This window comes from Dryobates pubescens, chromosome 8 (assembly GCF_014839835.1).
Source record: "Dryobates pubescens isolate bDryPub1 chromosome 8, bDryPub1.pri, whole genome shotgun sequence".
Lineage (NCBI taxonomy): Eukaryota > Metazoa > Chordata > Aves > Piciformes > Picidae > Dryobates > Dryobates pubescens.
This window is the reverse complement of record NC_071619.1, coordinates 14,628,850-14,650,025: the sequence shown is the minus strand read 5'-3', so window position 1 is coordinate 14,650,025 and position 21,176 is coordinate 14,628,850. Positions and strand designations below refer to the sequence as shown.

Below are 21,176 nucleotides of genomic sequence, written 5' to 3'. Positions count from 1 at the left end.
TGAAGCCTTCCTTAATAAGTATGGTGAATGTAGCACATTATTGTTAAACAATTATGTATTAATACAAATTTCCTTTCTGAAATTATTAATCGCACCATTAAAAGTGCTTTTCTGTGTAATTCATATCTCTCCCAAAGAATGTACACAATCCAAATTTGTCAGACTCTTCAGGTAATGATTATACATATTCTGATGTTTCTTTATTCTAGAATCCTTGGATGAGTTGACTTGTTTAGTGGTAAAATTATTTTCAGAAGTAGAGAATAAAAATGTCCCTATACCAGAGTTTCCTGAACATCCTTTCCAAGAGGAACATCTCCGGGTGCGTATAGAGAGACATCTTCCATCAGAAATTAACATCTTAAATGGCATTTTTTGTTACAGTAATACCTTGTGCCGTTCATTGCTTCCCTCTCAATATCCACGTTAAGTTCCGTATTTCTTTCTTAATTTTCCACCCAACTTTCCATGCTGAGTATAGCACAGATTTATGTTGCCTGTAATAAAGGTTGTACGTTTGGTTGCGGCTGTAAGCAACTCAGAAATAATTTGATTACCTTTTTGTTTACATCATGAATGGATAAAGTGTTGCCCTGGAGTTTACATACCTTTAATTTTGAGATTTCATTCTGATAAACTGTGCATGTGACAAGAACGTGATACGTGCTCTGGAAATGAATAAAATAATGAGAGTTTCCTTCAGTTTATTGATCTCCTTGTTTATTTTCCTTCCCAGCAACTTTACAAAGTGGTACCTATTAAGGACATTAGAAATCTTTATGTCACATTTCCAATACCAGACCTTCAGAAGTACTATAAATCAAACCCTGGTCATTACCTTGGTCATCTGATTGGGCATGAAGGCCCCGGGAGTCTTTTATCAGAGCTTAAAGCCAAAGGTAAGTCCTTTGAAGGTAAAGAATCAAGAAGTAATTTGTTGCACAACTTTCTAAAGCTTAGCTTCATTTCACTTAAAATTGACCCCTGTATGTTTAATTTATAGCCCCCAACTGTTTGAATAATTTGAGTTGTAAGTTGAGTTTCTTTACTTAGGTTTCTGTGGAGGGTAAAAATAACAGACATTGTGACTACTAAAGCTGTTATTTCTTGCATTCCCTTTTACCCTTGTTTAGAGAGTTACATAAACGTGGACATAATGATCTTGTCTCTATTCTATCACTGACTCAGAGACTGCTGTCCCTTGTTCTAAACAGAAATAAATTAGGCAGTAATCAAATAATTTTTAGTTGTCATATCACTCTGAGACCAGTGTCAGGTGAGTCTGACCTGTGTTACATTTATCTTGCGCTGTTGCTTTAGGCATTAAAGAAGAGAATCATAGAATAGTTTGGGTTGGAAGGGACCTTCAAAGGTTGTCTAGTCCAACTCTTCCCCCAGTCAACAGGGACATATTTAACTAGCTCAGATTGCTCAGAGTCATGTCCAACCTGACCGTGAATGTTTCCCCCACCTCTCTGGGCAACCTTTTCCAGTGTTTCACCACCCTCCTCATAAAAAAATTTCTTCCTTCTACCTAGTCTGAAAGAACATGTAAACATTCTTAAATCTAGAACATGGAAAATAGTTAAAATGTTAAAAGGGAAAAAACCAGAGTAATGTTGCTGAAGCATACAAAAAATGGCACAAATTGTTATGGATTTGTTTATGTAATACATTTTCTTTTGGATTTCATAGGATGGGTAAATACTCTTGTTGGAGGACAGAAAGAAGGTGCTAGAGGTTTCATGTTTTTCATTATTAATGTGGACTTGACAGAGGAAGGACTTTGTAAGTGAAACACTGTGTCTTCATTCTGTGTCATGATCTCATAAGTTTGTATCCAAAGAAAATAATTGTGTTTATAGCTTAAAGCCAATTTATTTTCATTATCTGGTTATTTGTATGTAGATAATTTCTAATGTGCTAACACATTTGATCTAATACAAGAACCAACTTAGTTGAGATTAAAGTATTCAATGAAACATTTTAAAGTAAGCATCTTTAAAAGAAAAGCTGTTAAAACATTTGTGTGCTAATTATTTGTACTGTTTAGACCTTAATTATATTATAAATTTATATATGAATGTAAGGCATGTTCAGTACAGTACTCAGAATTAGTTCATATCTGAGTAAAATTCATATGTGAGTAAAAACACATTTGCCTTTGCCAGTGGGGCTGCATATGTGCTATGTATCAGGGTGTAATTGAAAATAAAACTTCACGTGTTTGTGTTCATCAGAATTTTTTCTTTGTGCAGAACTGAGTGAATTGTTAAGCATTTTCTTTTTTCCAGTGCATGTTGAAGATATTATTTTGCACATGTTTCAATATATTCAAAAACTACGTACGGAAGGACCTCAAGAATGGGTTTTCCAAGAGTGCAAGGTATAGTGATTGGTACTTGAAATACGTGGTGATTGGTTTTTTACAGATTTTTAGATTATAAGTAGAAGCAAATTACTTGGCTGTGGGAATAGCCTTTAATAATTGCATGGTAATTAAATATTTTAATTACAAAGGTGCAGCATGACACAACTGACAAGTACATTCAGAATTCATTATCTTAATGTAGTTGTGAAATAGTTCTATAGAATCATGGAATCTAAGGCCATCAAGTTCAACTGTTAACTAAGCTTTAGTGGTAACTATGTCATCACTAAACCAAGTCCCTAAGTACCACCTGGGCACACTGCTGGGTTGTATTTAACAAGCTAACAACCAATACCTCTAGGTCTTTTTTTCACTGGGCCATTCTCCTCTCAGCCTGTAGCATTGCTTGGGATTGTTGTGACCCAGATGTAGAACCTGGTACTTGGCCTTGTTGAACCTCATACTACTGGTCTCAGGCAATTGATCCAACCTTTCCAAATTCCTCTGTAGAGCCTCCTTACCTTCAAGCAGCTTGACACACCCACATAACTTGGTGTCACCCCAAAACTTAATGAGGGAGCACTCAATCCTCTCATCCAGATTATTAGGTAAAGGTATAAAAAATATCTGGCCCTCATTATTGAGCTGTGGGGACCACCACTTGTGATTTAACACCATTCACTACCACTCTTTGGGGTCAGCTGTCAAATACATCAAATTGTATAGTTGAGATTTTAAATGTAGTAGGACATTCAGTCTGCTGTTTGATCTCTCCCCTTTCTGAGAGATCAACTAAAACTTTTAATGGAGTATTTTTGTGTACTTCAGTCTTTGCTGAACTGTTAATGTGTCTCCTGAGTCTATATGGCTCTGTGCACAGATTAAAATGTGAAGTATCCTGTTAGAGTTAAGTAGTACTGCACTTCCTAGTGACACTGTGAAATAAAACCAGTTGCATTTATATGTGTAGTCTCATTGGTTCACTACAGTTACTTGAGTAAATGTTTCTTATTTCATCTTCCATTTGAAAACTGTTGATTCTCTTCTAAGAGTAGAAATTCTTTAGATACTTTAACTTTGTTTCTTGCATATTGACACTGATATCTGTAAATGAAGTCTTCTTACCCCAATGGAATTGTTTTGCTGTTGTACACAAATACAAGATTCCATCCTCCCATCTCATCCCTGTGTTTCTTCCTGGCTCCACTTCTATCAGCCCTGGCATGCCAGAGGCTGTGGGGGAAGTCAGAAGAGCTGCTAATCTACTTTGAAAAGAACCTTCTTTTGAGTTTACTTCCAAATGCTGAACTAACCAGACTCTCTGCGTGTTTCCACAGATGGAAAGACTGTCCTTTTCATCGGTTTTGTAGTCTTAGATCTCTTTTAATTCACCCTTGCCATTGTGTTCTAAGAATGACACGTTCTGTTTCTGTGGCTAAAATGACATGAACGCACTTTTTCTGTCTCTAAATTTACCTTTTGGCTGGCAGTGCAAAAGGGGGGGTTAAAAAAAAAGAGGGAAGAGGCTTCAGTTCATTATCATGCAACAAACATTGCACTGCAGCACTGCACATTTGTTGTATCAAAGTTGATGTGTTTTCAGATTCTCAGGAAATTTAAATATATGAGCTATGGGACAGATCTTCCTATGAGCAGGGTTTGCAGGAGTTGTCACGTATCACGTTGTGAGGCTGCGTGAAATGGCTTGTGAATTTTATATTACCGAAAACTACCGAAAGTAGTTACGTACCTCACATAAATGGATACAACAAAAGCCCTACCTTTTCTGAAATTATAAAAAGGAATTAACTACCCAGTAATTAAATAGTCTTTAATGTATGTTTTTCAAGCTTTCTTGCATTGTTTCCTAGGATTTAAATGCTGTGGCATTCAGATTTAAAGACAAAGAACGGCCAAGAGGTTACACGTCAAAGCTTGGAGGAATGTTACATGTAAGTGTAGGGCTGGGGTTTTTAGTTTGTTTGGTTTGGTTTTTTTGTTGTTGTTGTAGTCCCCCCCATCCCCCTTTTTTTTTCCCCTTCAGTATACTCATTTAGCAGTATGATTATAGTCTTAGTAAAATGCAGCTATTTGTAAAGGTTCTTTGCACTTCTTGAGCTTAGGAAGGTAGTATCATACTGCATAGATCTTAGTTTTGGCAGTCAGGAAGTTGTATTTCATTCACTCTACCATTTTATACTTGTACACTTGGTGGAACTGATTTTACAGTTGCTGGAGTTGCTATTTGACCTCTTCCAATGTTTTAAGATGTGCTGAGTCTACCAAATAGCTGAATGTACTCTAGGGAAATAAGGGAGAAACTAATTTTATCACAAGCACACTTACTATGTTTCTAAACATTTCCATAGTTAACAATATTGAAATACTTTAGTAAGCAGAAGTGTTTGTATTAAGACAGCATATTAGAGATGTTTGAGTACTAATTCAATAAAATGCTGGTGCTCGAAGAATGATGATGTAGCTTATATTTAGTCTTTGTATTTCTTGCAAAAATTCAGTTACCTTGTTTTGCACTAAAGGAAGATCTAGGCTGAAGGTTTTATGCCTAGTGAAATTCATGAAACTTTAATACACTGCAGATGTTCTCCATTGCACAGCTTATGTCTACATCTACTCCAGAGGCATTTTTGATTTCTTAGCAGGAATTCCTGTTAATGCCTCTGCAGCATTAGTTTGTGAAGTCCAAACAGTGATCTTTAATTTTAGAATTGTCTTTCTGTTTACTAAAAAGATGTAACTGAAAACATTTAAATAGGTATTTTTGTGTTCCTACATGGAATGCTGTATCTTGCTTTTGTTCTGTTAAAGAGATTTTATGCGTTTGACAAACTTCTGAAACAGTCTTTCAGTGGGCTATGTTTGTTGGCTCATTCCTGGTTACAGTTGCTGTCTCCAAAAATCAGGCCAGAAAGTTGCCAGCAGTGTTTCCAAAAGCACAATATTAATTCAGGACTTTTTTCTTTTCCCCCTGCTTTTTTTCTTATGCTGTGATTTGCAGTATGAATAGTTATTCAGGTTCTGCTGTTAGTTGCCTAAATAGTTACAGAAAAGTTACTTCTCTAGTTCTTTTTATTGCTTCTGAGTCATATGAAATTTATACTTTGAATTAACCAAGCCTAAAACTGTTGTTTGATGATTTCATGCACTTACAAGTACAAGCTGTTTTTTCATAATGTGGAGAAGAACCTGAGTATAAGTTAGCAGAAGTAAAAGTAATGTCATAAGTTCTTACATATTTACAAAAAAAAATTTAAACCCCTTTTTATTCTGCAAAACACAAGTTCATCTTCAAAGCACATTTGTGCTGGTCTAAAGAGTTACCAATAATGTCTTGTTTTCAAATTATATTTTCTGTGTCATGTGCAGGCTTGATTTCCAGGTAGTCGTTCCCTGGTTTACAGTGCCCTTTTTCCTTTGTTTTGTCTCCTTAATTGTCTAATTTTAAAAATTGGATTCTAATCTGATTGTTGTAGCTAGATTGGTTTAGCCTGGTTTATTTTTACATTATGCTCCTGACATTGCTGAAAAGTAGTCACAGAATCACAAAAAGGTTGAGGTGGGGTTGGACCTCTGGAGGTCATCTTCTCCAATGCATGCTCAACCAGTTGGTGCGAAGACTCTGACCTGTGTGTATAAAGGAAATAAAGCATAGACTTTAGGTCACTAAGTCTCTATGGCCTTGGGAAATCCAGATTAGAAGTGCATAAAATACTTCAAAATCTCCCTTCAAGTTGCTTAGTCTGTTTACCTGTTCATGCAGAATGAGCATGTGTATGATGAATCCTTTGGATGAGACCTCTGAAATTCTGAATGTTTAGCATTCACATTTGAAGTTTTCGTAACAAAGGTTTGGTTCATTGTCCTTGCTCTCCAGCCCTTTGTCCTTTCCAGAATCCTTTGTTGAGTTACTCTGTGATCTGGAAATCATTTCACTGTAGTTTTTTGTGTGTATATACATACTGCAGAAAGCCATTTCATAATTCTAGTCAAAGGAAGTCCACATGTATAGCAGACTGCAAGTATCAGGTGTTAGGTCACCTGGTATTATTTCCTTGTTAAATAGATGTTAATCAACAGAGTTTTCCTGTCAAACACAGAGGAATTTTTTAGAAGAATTGTAACTTGTTTTTGTTTTTTACAAAGATTTTCAGTTTGATCCTAAATACACAATTCCTGACATTGAAAAAAAATGTGTTATGCTTTTAGATAATTGAAATATACCTTCCTTTAAATTGCTTTAAATAAAAAGTAGTGATTTTTTTTCCTTCTGTTTGTTTGCTTTTCTTGGTTCTGTTTTTCCCAAGTGCAATCTGGTATACTCACCAGAGTATTTGGTATTCTTTTATCTTTAAAAATATCCTCCAGGGGTCAGCATTTACTGTGTCATTTTTTTTTTCCCTTTAGTTACTTCCAAGAGGTATTTAGAGGTGGATTACTTTTTATATCAAGACATAAAATATCTTAAGTGAAAAGAGTGGCAATATGCAGTATAGAAAATTATCAACTGTAGCAGAAATATTACTGCATTGTTAGAGTACATTAGTGTTTAGTTTTAAGATAAACATTTTAAATACTTCTAATTTGAAATTACCAAGGTAATACAGATTTAGTGACCAGATGTATATACTTTTCATTTCCTTTAAGAAACAGCAGCTTTTTGTGCTTTCCTTTTGTTTAATACATCTACATGTTTCTGGGCTTTGTTTTTCAGTATTATCCTATAGAAGAAGTATTGGCTGCTGAATATTTGCTTGAAGAATTCAGGCCTGATTTAATAGAGATGGTACTGGATAAACTGAGACCAGAAAATGTTCGGTAAGTTAAACACCGCAATAACTTGTATTTTAACCCAAACTTGGTAAGATAGCAGATGAACTAATGTAAACACAAATTCTTAGCTGTGTCATACAGCTGCAAAGTAAATGTCATTGAAAAAGAGCTAATTGTTCTGTGTGCTTGCTATTGAAAATAAGCACTCTTAAATGCATGGAAATCTTGCCATTCAGAGAGAAGTGTCCTTTCTATGCAGGATGTCTTCTTCATACTGAAGTCGTTTGTAGGAATGTACTTGGAATCTCAACTGTTAGGAGGGAAAAAAAATAGTAAAATTATCCTGCCTCCCTAAATTCTTAGGACATTTTATATGGAATGCTCTTAGAGCTAGGTCTGCAAATCCGTTAAGAGGAAGGCTTTATTTTCCTTGTGGAATGATATGAAACTGTAGATTAGTGGACCTTTTGGAAAAGTTATCCATTTATGTGGTAGAAATAACTGTCTTTCGCTGCTAAAAGCTCTCAGACTTGCAGAACATGTCTTTGATACGAGAGTGACCAATACTGTGCATGGGCTTTCTTTGAAGAATGTGTGTGCTTCAGTACGAATTTCAGGACTCAGTAATTGACCAGACCAGATGTTGAAAGGAAAAAGGGGAAGCCTCTCTTCCCTTCTTTTGAGGAACCTGTGTTCTTACCCAAGCTGGGTAGAGAAGAGAGGCTGAAGGAGCAAATATACCTAATGTCTGTTTGAATACCTAAAGACCAGCATAAGGGACATAGTATTTTGCTGAGATGATGATTTATAAGTGAAGGAATCTGGAAGCCATAGAGAGGATAATGGGGCAGGGAAAAAAAGGAGCTTATTCATAGAGGAGGAGGGAGGCCTGTGTAAAATGTTTTAAGGAAGGGAGGGAGAGCCTGGGACCAAGAGAGATGGCAAAGAATGTCATGGAGGTAATTTAAGGGGGGATAGTGGTAGCTGTGGGGAGCTGGTGTCTTAGTCAAGGATGGATAGAGAAGCTGGCTAGTGGAACTGCTGGGGATGGTTGAGTCCAGGAGTAAACCTTGAGGAACTGAGCAGAAAAGCCTGTGCAGACTAAACAAACTAAACTTTACCAAGACTTGTGGGGGTTTTTTTGTTGGTTGGTTTTATTTTCCTTCGTTGTTTTTTTTTTTCCCTTCCATACAAACTTCTGTTTCAGTTCTTAGAGAACAGAAATGTTCTGGAACTGCATTATAATGTACCAGTGTCATATATTGCTCTTCCTGACCTGCCAGTATAATTGGAAGATGTGTTATGAAAGTAAAGGAAGCTGCAGAAAGAGAAAAAGCACGGCTTCAAGGTTAAGCGTGTGTAATGCTGCTCAGGAGAATTAACTTCTTTGCTTTGTCACAGACTTCCTAAATTGCACAAGACAAGCTACTAAAACAAAATTACCACAGCAAACCAGTAATTACTCATTCCTTTTTGTTTTCTTGATTATGCCTAAAATCTTAAAGCCTAACTTACAGGGACTGCTAAGGATCTGAATCCACAAAGAACTCGGCATAATCTTTGCTTTTAATTTATGAGGTAGCACACAATGGAAATAATAATACAAAAAATTTCAAAGTGAGCATCTAAAATGATGGGTATGCCATAATTTCATGGATGCCTCAGCTTCCTATGAAATTGAATGTCTCTTACAATATCCAATGAAAGCCAGGTTAGATGGGGCCTTGAGCAAGTTAGTATAGTAGGAGGTATCCCCATCAATGGCCAGGGGTATTGGAACTAGATGGTACTTAGGGTCCACCCGGTCCAAATAATGGTTCTGGTTTTAAATGTGAAGTTAGTTCCTGTAACACTGAGTGCTGTGATAGTGACCTTGTGGTAATTCTATGTATTTAGAAGAAGAGGTAAATATTGGAAAGAGGTCATCAGATCATGCATTGAGCAAAACATAAAATACGGAACAATGCTCTTAATTGTTCAGTGCACTGAACAGGGCAGAGATTCAGTAGGACAATATATGAATTCGTGTGTTTATATTTGTATGTATGCATAATGTGCATGCAATCTCTATTACTGGAATGTTGCTTGGGCAACAGTTACAGTAGCACGGTGGAGCCTGAATTTTCTTTTTCTTACTGTAGTTACTATTTTTTTTTCCCCTTCCAGTTGGTTCTTTTAATAGATCTTTGGTGTATAATTGTAATACTAAATTAGTGGTATAGAGATACTAAATGTATGAGAACACAGAACAAGCTCTTGTTTGTGATTCTGTACCTCAGTCTTACTGTATTTGAACACCTATTCACCAGGGCTTTGGAAGCCAGATACAAGATATAAAAAAAAAATATTTTTTTGAGGGGTCTGTTTCTGAATATGCTCCAAATTGAATTTTTCAGATAGTTTTGGATATAGAAGGGCAGGAAGGCATGCATTCATATATTTCTTTATATTTTTGTATATCACCGTTCTGAAATTACTGTGAATTACTTTAAAGTTTGAGCATGAATCTTCACTGTGTTTGTATGACAAAATCTGTCATATTCAAGTAATTTCTGGTTAAAGTAGGATAAAATTGGATTTTGAACTGCATTTGTAGATATGATGGGGTTCTGGTGTTTCTAGGAGTAGACAAGTAATGATAAAATACATGGAGCTGCCTATGTCAGTGACAGTAGTTGCCATAGTAATAAATGCCCTTTAAAGAAGGGGCTATATCTTTGTGTGTGGGTGTGCATCTGTGTGTGATATGTGTAGCATATTGCAAGTAAAGCTTAAATGTTTCAAAAGATCATATTTTGAGCAAACAAAGAAAATGTCCAGTTTATCTTTCCTATTGTATTAAATACGTCTATTTAGAATGCATTTCCATGTTCATCTATGCCCCAGCTTACCTTTAGCATAAACCCTGGGTTTAGTAATTAAAAGAGAGAATATATATTTACTTATACACAGCAGAAATCTTAACCAAATTCCACATAAATTTGAACTTCTAACTGTTTTTTTAATTGCTTAGGAGCAATACTGATTTAATAAATGAGTGACAGTTGCTTAATTGGTTCTGATGTTTACTCATGCTTCACCCAGCTTTAAAATGTGGCTCTTCATATTGCAAGAAAACAATATAGTCTTAGGGAAAGATACCTTTCATAATGTCAATTGAGTGTTTGTCTTCAGCCAGAGAACTTCCAAAGCATGTGTTTACTTAAATTTTAAAAAGTTGTGAGAGAAAACTAATATATGTAGATACAGTCATAGACTCTTTAAGCTTACAAAGTGCTGCTGGACACCACAGACCACTCATCAGTCTTCTGTGATATTCTTGTTGCTGGCTGTGGCAGCCTTTTGACAGTCCCTTCCCGTTCACAGTAGTCCACCTCAAAATAGCCATAATTAAGCTTGTTTGAAAGTTGTTAGTGTGAGAAAGGAAGGCATAGAGAATACAGATAGGGGGAGAGAATTCATGTTTGTATAATGTCCTCAGAAGCACAGGAATAGCGGTGGCAATTTTTAGAAGAATTTAGAATGTTAAATGCGTAGTAATCGAAACCCATATTTGAACTTGCAGTTGTAATTCTGCATTCCTCTTTGTTCTCGGTTAAGGGGAAGAAAGAGCAAGATGAGCCAAAATCTTCTTAGAGAGAGAGGGAGGAAAAAGTAATTGTGAAAAGATAGAGAATTTAGCCATAACTTATTTGAAACATTATTGACCAAGTAAAACAATTGTTTACAATTGTATGTATCATTTATAGTCATTCTGTAGGATTACATCAGTCTTCTCACTTTTGACAGTGACTTGGCTGGAGATGGAAATATTCTCTACACTTGGTACTTGTGGATTAATTTTAAATAAAGAAAAAGCATTCATTTTGAACTAGAGCAAATACCAGCTGAAGATGTTCAGCTTCAGTGTTTGAAGCAAGTGGGGAGCTTTGATTCTTCAGATAATGGAGAGAGTATTTTCATCTCAGCTTTTCAAACACAGCCTGTTTTGAATGCTATTTTATGTGACTTTTCAAATAGGAAAGTTTAGTATATTTAGACTGGAGAGTCACAGTGGTGGGAGTGTTTTGGAAACGAAATTTGACAGAATAGGTTTGCTTTTCTGTACAGGAAGGTGTCAAGAGTTTTCATAGTGGAAGAGTAATGATAATCAGGAAAGCTTGTGATCAGAGAGGGATGGTCATCTAGTAACTTCTGTGTATTTGAGTCTCCACATAATCTTGGAATTTAAATGTCTTGGGTCTCACCCTGCTTGCTTCTAAGTTCTTACTGTGCTTTGTTTTGTTTTGTTTTGTTTTTTGACTGCTGGAAGAAATGTTGCATTTGATCTTCCTGCAGACTAACCACATTGTCTCTTTGTTTCCCTTGGTTAAAGAAGCAGGTTACATCCAATATATAATTTCAAGCATTTGAATAAAAACAGCTGCATATTGGGAAATAAAGAAACTTTCAAAACTGGAATATAATTGATTTTATAGCTTCTTCAGCTTACTGTTAAAGCAATTATATATTCATTTGTTGTAGAGATTCTAGTAGTGTTTTGAGATAGTAAATACAAGAAGGCTAGTTCTTTTAAGCTTAAATACGCACAGCTATGCCTACAGATGTCCTGTTGAGGCTTAAATATAAGTACATACAAACTAGAGAGTGCACAAAGACTGATCACATGCAGTTTCGATAGCAGAATTCAGCAAAACATTGTTACTTTAACACAGATCGAATGAGTCCTGCAGGAGTCCTATAGTGCTGCAGCAACAGGCTTACTTGTAGTTTGAATGGTATGTGGCCAGAGTAATGATGGATCTACTGCTTATGTGTAGACTAAAACCATGCTAGCATTTGCTGTTGCCCTACAACCGTACATTCGCATCTTTTTTCTCTTTATGTTCAGACTATTTGTGTTCTTCAAAATTATTAAAAGAAACCCAAAATATCAAACCAAGTTGAAGATTCTTAAGTGTTGTATGTTCTGGTTATCCACCATGTACTGCTGCTTAGGCTCATGTATACCTTTTTATTATCCTTCTTACAACAGGATTGGTATCCTAGCTTTACTGGTTGTTGGTTTGTTTTTTTTTTCTTCCCTGTTTCCTTTTTATTTCTCTTTATTTTCTTTCTTTTTCACTTTCTTGCTCTCTTCATAACTTGTGTGTTGCAGTGGTTTAGTTTCCATTGAACTGAGTTTTTCCTTTTTATCATGGTTGTATTTATAATTTCCTCTTTGCAACTCTATTGGAATTCACCTGCACTAAGGACTTTTCTTGGCATCAGTGTTGGGTTATCTGCATTCCCAGTTAGATGATATCGTTCAGTGTCCTTTTTAAAAGTTTAGCTTTTCATATGTTATTTTCTTAACAAACTGTGTTTTTAAAAAGTATGGAAAAATATCCATACTCACAGATGGTAGCAAGTATCCATATGTGCTTCTGCTTGACTGAACCATAACAGGAATTTTTCATATTCTCCTCCTCCCTCCCACCCCTGCACACTACTTGTTGCGTTCAGTAGCTTGATTTCCCTAAGAGAGAAACCTTTTTAAGATGTAAGTATCATTTTTTACTTGTTTAAACTGCATTGGGTTTTGCCAGCCATCTGTGAAGATAAGGGAATAGACTTGGCATGTGTTGCAGTCTTAACTGAAAAGTGTAATACTCCCATCATTTCCAGTACAAATTTTCCCCTTCATCATCTGCCGAATAAATGCTTTTATTAAAATCTAAGAAGCTAGTGACTCATCGGATTAAGCAACTAAAGAACATTTTCCCCAGATAGCAAATGAACATTTCTTTTTTCCCCTCTTGATAGCTGAAGTGCAGTGCTAGTACTATTCTAGAGGGAAGAAAAATAAAATGAATGCCAAAAATGTTGATAGAGAAATTTCTGAGGCTTAGAATTTCACAGATCCTGAGCAGTTTCTTCAGTGCAGTCGGTGCTGCTCATCCTTGATGATAAACATGATACAAATATAGAATGTATGTGTTTATTTTTTAATTGCATTGTATCTGATTAAGGATTTTGAAAATCTCTTCTTTTTTACGCTGTTTTCTCTCTACAAACCAGTGTGTTTATAAAAACTTAGTTTTATTGAACCCTGACAAATAACTTTGTTTCTACAGAATGATTAGAATGCTGCACTCCCTCATTATCTCTCCGCATGTAGTTTACCCTCTTACTCTGTGTCCTGATGAGATTTGTGTGGAAGTGGCTTTTCATAGCATATATTGCCTCACATCAGTTTTACTGAGGATTTTGAAGGAAACAGAGCTAGGCTTTTGCTGGTTTTGTCTCCATCATGTTATTTTACACATTTGAATAAGAGAATGTTTTGGGTTTTCCCTTTATTTGACAACACCACCATTTGGAAGACAAAAGTTTAAATTAGTTCCTAAAAAACCACAATTGTTTCTTAAGTATAAATTAATTTTTTTGGCTTTGACCCATCTGTTACTAATACCACAAAATCTGTTACTTTTTCACCCTTAGAAGCCTGAGTTTTGTTATGTAAATCTGGAACAGAAAAGTTGATAATTTTTCCTGAAAGTACCTTGATTTTTTAAGGCACGAATTCTCTTCCCAGTAACACTCTTCTGTGGATCTGCCACTTGTAGTTCTATTTCAGATTTCCAGAAAAGGAAAATATGTATCACATTATAGAAATCGTGCTTCTTTTGGAAAATTGACCATCACTGAGGACTACAGTTTGCATGTTCAAAAATGCAGTTTAATTTTACATCTGTGCTCCATGTTAATGAATGGCTCGGATGCCTAATTGCATTGGTTAAGTTTAAATATGATATAGACAGATCCTGTTAAAGATTCTCTCTTGCTTTTCCAGTGCATATTAATGCTGTCTTAACCCATGTGGCTATTCATGGTGCTATACAGCACAACACAGAAATGAGAAGCAAAAGTAACATTATGTATTTGGTAACTTGAAAGATGCATCATGGTACATTTAAATAACTGCATGGAATTTTATTTCTGCCTGTTGTGCTTCTTTTCTCCTTTTCTGTCCTCATGTTGACTGCTGCTGGTGCTTGTGCCTTGGTTTAGGTTGTAATTCTTGGGCAGATGAAATGCCTTTTGGGTTGTTTCATGTGCTTGTGGGCCAGGTTTCTGAGTGCTCAAAATGTAAGTAATGATTCCAGTAGATCAAGATATAGGGAGGGCAGGAGGATCCCTTGAAGCAGAACTGCTTGAGGAATTGCAATCACGATTTCCACAATTCCATATTTTTTATGTATTGAGCAGACAGAATTATTTTTAGCTCTCTAATTTTAGTACGTTCTCACTGAAAATGTTTGGGTGCTTGGGTTGTCACTACTGCTCGAGCATTGGTATATTGAAGAAGGGTAGGAGGAGGAAATGTTGAAAAACAAATGCCTGTATATTATAACATAAAACACCTTTGTCTCAATGCTCAGATCACCTGATTATTGGATTTTTTTCTGGGTAATCTTTTAGGTTAATCCTTTTTAAAAAATTATCTTTATATTTTTTATGTAAGGGATGGAAAGGCCTGGCAAGTTACTCTGAAATTCTCGTAGATTTTATGATTTTTAGTCTCTTAGCAACTTCATCTGTACGTGACAGAGCTTTTGCTCACCAGCTGTCCCAAGTTAAAATGCAAAACATAATAGCATATTTCTATGGCTCATTTTAACATGAACAACAGGCTGTCTGCTTAGTGTCTGCTGTGTTGCAAGAACAAATATTCTCTAGCGTTGAAGTGCTTAGTTGTTAGCTGAATATTTACTTGGAATTGTTGCTTTTGCATAAAAAGTGAACTAACTGTAACATGCAAACAGATACAAAACCACAATATAGTCACAATAAAAAGAATTAACCATTTCTACTGTCATTTGCAATAAGAGATTAAATAATGTATCCCAAAGGTGAATGTTTTCATTCTGGTTTGGATATTGCTTAACTTCTGCAGAGGGAATGGGTTTTGTGCATGTATGTGTTCATGGTAATTGTGGATCTTTCAAAGGTGGGGAGTACAAGTTTTCCCTCCAACTAGAGAAAGTCTGCATCCCTTAAAAGTGAGATTTGATTGCCCTTCTTTTTGTATATTATTTAAAATATGGTCTCAGAATTGGACTGTAGCGCAAGTCCTGCTTCAGCTTTTGAATCTATTGCTAGAGAACATGTCTTCACAGTCCCATGTGACTCTTGAGATCTACTTGTCATTATTTGAATGCATCTAATGCTAGTTATTTAGCCCACCATTCCCCAACTGTAATGCACAGATTCAAAAAACCTCAGAGTAATTTAGAACTAAATACAGCAGAATCCTGTGTTCTTCAACCTTCTTGGATCAGTTAGTGATTTATTTGAAATGAAAAAGGAGGGATAGGGACATAGGCATTTGCAATATTAGTAGTTCACATATTTGAACTTTTCAGGGCTTTGCAGAATTCATCCCAGGTATATTCTCTAGTATGGTATTTGCTGTCCTGGTTTGAGTTAGAATAAAACCAGTTCTGTGATTTTACTTTGCAGCAGTCTTCTAAGTACTTGCATTTATTGGCTGGCCCAGCCTTAATCCTTGACATTATTGTAAAGTAAAATATTACAGTTTCAGGCAAATTCATATGCCTGTTATGATTTGTGCCACACCTTTTCATACACATTATAAATACCCAACAGAATGTTTATGGCCTGAAAATTTTGTGATTTAAAAAAGAATACTTATATTTCTTGTATTTTAATGTTTATTTTAGCCATCTGCACAAGATTTGATAAAGTTCATTAATGTGCCACTGAGCATCTAGTGATCATTTAAATATATGTAGGAGGTAATTGTGCTAACTTTGACCATTTCAGAATTCTGAAATGAAAATATGAGAATGATTTAAAAAATGAAGAAATTCTCTTGTTGTCAGATTGAGTAGAAGAGTGACACTGCAGTAAATGTAATCTAAAAAGCTAGCTCTGGAATAAATTTTCTGTAGTCAATATTTTTACATACCTTGAGTGCTGATATAGATGGTATGAAAAATGTTGTAGTCAACTTCATTCTGTAGAAGATCTTAAGAATCACATTCTCTGTTTTCTGGAACAAGTACTAAGCCTAAAAACCAGAAATTGCATGCAACAGTAACTGTGTATAACTGGTATGTTTTATCACTTCAGAAAAAACAGTGAAATTAAATGATGCTGATAATTTCATGATTAATCTTAATGTGTGGTTCAGCCTATATAGACTTGCTATCCAAATGTACTCTAATTGTCCACGTACCATTTGCATAAATAAATGCATTCTAGTGATGGAACAGAAATAGTGTTCTGACTGATTTCTCTGTCTTCTCTTAGATACATTCATGACAAAGTGCTTTGTTCCTTTTTTCAGAGTTGCAATAGTTTCCAAGTCTTTTGAAGGAAAGACTGACCGAACGGAAGACTGGTATGGAACACAGTACAAGCAAGAAGCAATTTCTGATGAAGTTATTAAGGCATGTTAAAACTTCTAATGTATTCTAAGATATGCAAGTGAAAGACAGTGGTAAATTCTTTGTCTGATTTTCCATTTAGCTGAAGGGAGAAGCGAAATCTGCTGCTGTATGAAAATTGCACAATAAGTCTGTTTAATATTATGAAAAGTATCTTATATTAGTCTCTAGATTTCAAATATTTATTGCAGAGAACAGATACATTTTAATGGTTTTAAACCATGTTAAGTACAGGGAATGTTACGCCATATTTGCTATAAAAGATCCTACTATGCAGTGGCTACTTAAAAATGTAAGCATTTACTTTTTTAAAACTTAGAAGTCTCTATTAAATGTTAATGAACTAATCTGTTCTTAAAGGAATATTTTTGCGACTGCTCTATGTCACTGTGTTTCTGAAGTTGATCAGGAAAAGCTTCTTAACTGTAAGGGTGATAGAGCACTGAAGCAGGCTGACTGGAGAGGTTGTGGAGTCTCCCTTCTCTAGAGACTTTCAGCACTGCTTGGATGCATTCCTATGTGACCTGCCCTAGCTAATCTTTCTTTGGCAGGGAGGTTGGACTTGATCTCCAGAAGTCCCTTGCAACCCCTGACATTCTATGATTCTTGCAAGTTAGAAAATTAGTACATTTTGCCAATTAAATAAGCTCCTAAAAATCAAAACTCCAAAGCAAAGAAAGCAGGCAAATCCTTACTGAAATTCATTTATTGATCCATTATTTTAAGAAGAGGTGGCTGTAAAATAGACCCTAGAGCTAAAGTGGGCCAGCCAAACATACTTTGAACCAACATAGCATAGGAACACTTCGATTTCTTTAGCTTGTCCGTGCCTATGGTCTTGGATAGTATTCTTGCTTATGTATATTGTTTTAATACTTTCATGTAGAATTCACAGTAGCAGAAAACAGAGACAGAATCACCTTCTATTCTACTGTAAACTTTTCAAAGTAATTTTTATCTTTCATCTTCTTCCTTGGAGCCACATCATCCTGTTGATGACATATTTCAATTTGGTTTCCCAGATACTTTTCTTTCCCTCTTATCCTAATAGCATTTATACATAAGTTAGTGGTACATGTTCTAAAATACTTTGTTGCCGTGTAAGATAAATAAGTAGGTATCCATTAGACAGAAATTCTACTTAGCCTCATTGTTTTCTCCTACTTATCTAGAAATGGCAAAATGCTGACCTGAATGGGAAATTCAAGCTTCCAATGAAGAATGAGTTCATTCCTACTAACTTTGAGATTTTGCCACTGGAAACAGATGCAACACAGTACCCTGCCCTTGTCAAGGTATGCTATATGTATTTGTTCTATAGCTGACCTTCTGTGAAGTTAGAAGTAAATTCTAATGTGTTCTTAAAATGTAGATCATGTCATGTTCCGAAGTACAATAAACAAAAACATGGCTTTGCAAGATACTGCTGGAAAAGACAGTAGGTGGTTCATTCTTGCTAAACATTTAATTCTGACTATTTGGGTTCTTACAAAAATGAATATACAAACACCCTGAACTCTGTTGTTTTCCAAGCATGTTAACAATTGATAGAAATAGAATTAAAGCTGTTTGTTCAGCAGAAGGGTGGCTGCCACTCCTTTAACTTTTTTTTGAGCAGTTTTCAGTAAGTTGTGAGTGTAGACAAGGCTACTCTTTCATAACTATATATAAAAAAAGCTTGTGATGGCATGCAAAAAGGTAGAGAGGGATTTAAACTTGTAAATAAACATCACTGTCCAATCTTCTAGAAGCATCACTTAATTATCTCAATACATTTAACAAATCTCAGATATCTTTGACAGTGCCTGTCTCTGTTCTAGGCTTATTTGGAGGATAAATAAGAAAAGTATTCTTCAATTACCTGTTGTGCTTCAGCTTGAATATTCAATTCAGGGATACTTTTTGCATGCTGGAGTAATATGTCTAGTGCAGAGATACCCTTCAGGAAAGTGTTTATTTTTCTGCATATGGCATTTTAGGTATATACTTGAAGCAGTATCATTAATAGAGAAGGACTTGGAGCACATGTTTGTGCTTGTTCTGAACTAAAACCCTAAAGCTCAGCAGGGACACGTATTACAGCTCTATTCAGTAACACTAATTGGTTTGCTACAGAAACTTGATGGTCCTTCAGTGTCTCTGTAGCTAGGTAATTGATCTACACAAAAACTTCGCTTTAAGGCATGATTGCTTTAGAAATGTATTTGCTTTTAGTTTTTCTTTTCCACTTGTTTTCTGAGGGAATTTTTTTCTTTTTAATCTTCTGTACCTGATGAAATAGACTTCACAGCAAAACATTTCCATAACTAAATCAACAGAGATTAGGTAAAAGCAAACAAAAGAAATCCCAAAACAAATAAACAAAACCCCCAAAACAAAAACCCGAACAACAAAACCACTATGAACTGGACCACTGTTATGAATGGGAACCTAAGTGCAGCAATGGGATGGCCATTTTCACTGGCAGCATGCCACTAGGTTCAGCTCTGTTGTAATAGCATATCTTGCCCTGAAAAAACCCTCAGGAAAGAGGGCATTTAAGAGATGGACTTTGGCCTGAGAGCCAGACTGCATAGTAATCTCCAGCTATTGGATCATGTCTCCAATTCCTACTGTTTGTCTCCAGCTCTACCATACAGTTATGTCCCTGATGTAAGATGTATTCTAATCTGTACAGTAGCAATTTAACAGAAGAAAAAAAAATTGTTATTTCAGAAAGAACAGTAATTTGGCTTTTTTAGTATGCATCAAATACTGTGTAGAAGGTGTGGTGTAAGAGACAAGACTTACTTATGTTATGCAGGAAAGGAGGAGAAAAGTATAATGCCAAATCCCTGATAAGCAATAAACATCTGCTCAAAAACATGAGAAAGAGAAATAATTTTGCATTTACAAGTTCTTTCCAGTGTATAGCAATTTACAGATGGATGTTGGGGGTTTAAATGTAACAGCTTTTGAGGGAGAAAAAGCTGTAGAGAATTGTTTTGATTCTGTATGAGGATATTACTCTAAAAAATTATTGTAGACAGAGCCTTTAATTTCCAACTAGTTTTTACTGTTTTTCTAAATGTTTGTGGGTTTTGTTACTAATGCTACTTGAAAACAACATAAAAATAATTAATTATTTTACTAAAAGCATCAAATGCACCATTATATTTTTAGTCTAAAACATGCAGCTGTAGTGCTGCACAATGGAAAAGTAGTTGTCATATGGATCAGAAGTTCAGTTCCAATGCCGCAGCCATTCAACTGCTTGTTAAGGTGTTGTGATAAGAAGAGAGTCTCAACAAGGATAGATCGTTGTATATACAAATGTATATAGCAAGAATATGAGTTGTATAATTCAAGGGGACAACACTAAATTGAGATTTGAAGTGGTGAGGAGACTTTTAAAACAAATATGATATATTGCAGTTAAAAGTTAGGTGACTTAACCTTTTTTCTTGACACAGGACACTGCTATGAGCAAACTATGGTTCAAGCAAGATGACAAATTTTTTTTGCCAAAAGCTTGTCTCAACTTTGAATTTTTCAGGTATGCAATATTAAGTATATCATGAATTGCTCTCCAGAAGTTTCTTGTTTGTTGAGGATCTGCTTTTCTGTGGCAAAAACTTCTTTGCACGTATTGAGGCTTTAAAAAGTTTGTCATTGGAATATGTGGTATGATCTAAAGCTAAGGCTTCTGCAAGTTGTACAGTAGTGGAGTAGCAAGCAGTTTGAGGTGCTCCAGTTATATATTAACAGGAAAAGATTGTCTAAAAAGACTTCCTAAACAAACTTTCTTCTGTGTTTTATTTTCTATACCTGAAATATTCCTATAAATAGCACATACTACATGTTGCAATATACCTCTTTGAAAATGGGTGTGTGTTATTTAAAGATAGTTTCTTTATAAAACGCTATTCTGGTAGTGGGTTTATGTGCAAATTACTTTTTACAATTTGCATAATTACAAAATTTTAAGTGCTTAAAATTGTGAGATTTTATGTAACTGACACTAACAGCTGCTTTTTTTTTTTTTAGAAGAACAGTCTATTATCAGTGTGGTTCTCGCCTCAAGATGCATGATATAGTGCTGTAATGTTAGTTCTGGTCTTGTGTTATTTTTGTCAGAGGAATATTACTTTTTTTAAAGACAGAATGATGAGGTACCTTCTTAGTGTTCCTTTCAAGTAATAATTTTTGCCTTTTGAATTTGAAAAAATACTGCTGTCTTTAGAGTGCAGCTATTTCTGTGCAGGACTACTGAGAGTGGTGTAATTAAATGATTCAGTGATATCTCTGGAAAGGCTGTTCTGTGGGCTCCAATAGATGCTCCTACACACAGTGCCGAGTCCTTGTTTGGATTGAAATATTTCTTGACAATTTCAGAGAATTTATCAGAGATCGTCAGATCTTGGTATTAATGTTGGTACTAGTTTGGGAAAATAGGTATCACCTTTATTTTTGCTTTCTGAAACCACAAGGCAAACACTACAACTGTTTCAACTTCAGTGTGTTAGGAAACGGAAGAACTAAATGCTGACTGCCCATCTCTTACTCAGAGGACAATGGTT

The 21,176-nt window shown here is 35.4% G+C and overlaps 1 protein-coding gene across 2 annotated transcripts in view; it reads left to right on the top strand.

Annotated features, from left to right (window-relative positions):
• IDE (insulin degrading enzyme) overlaps positions 1–21,176 on the top strand; it is a 62,940-nt gene that overhangs the window by 17,551 nt on the left and 24,213 nt on the right. For both annotated transcript variants that reach the window (XM_054163525.1, XM_054163524.1), the window contains exons 6-14: positions 210–322; positions 737–899; positions 1,696–1,788; positions 2,295–2,386; positions 4,243–4,323; positions 7,104–7,207; positions 16,518–16,620; positions 17,790–17,912; positions 20,070–20,152. In XM_054163525.1, the coding sequence (XP_054019500.1) occupies positions 210–322; positions 737–899; positions 1,696–1,788; positions 2,295–2,386; positions 4,243–4,323; positions 7,104–7,207; positions 16,518–16,620; positions 17,790–17,912; positions 20,070–20,152 (955 nt within the window). The remainder of the gene's footprint in view (positions 1–209; positions 323–736; positions 900–1,695; positions 1,789–2,294; positions 2,387–4,242; positions 4,324–7,103; positions 7,208–16,517; positions 16,621–17,789; positions 17,913–20,069; positions 20,153–21,176) is intronic.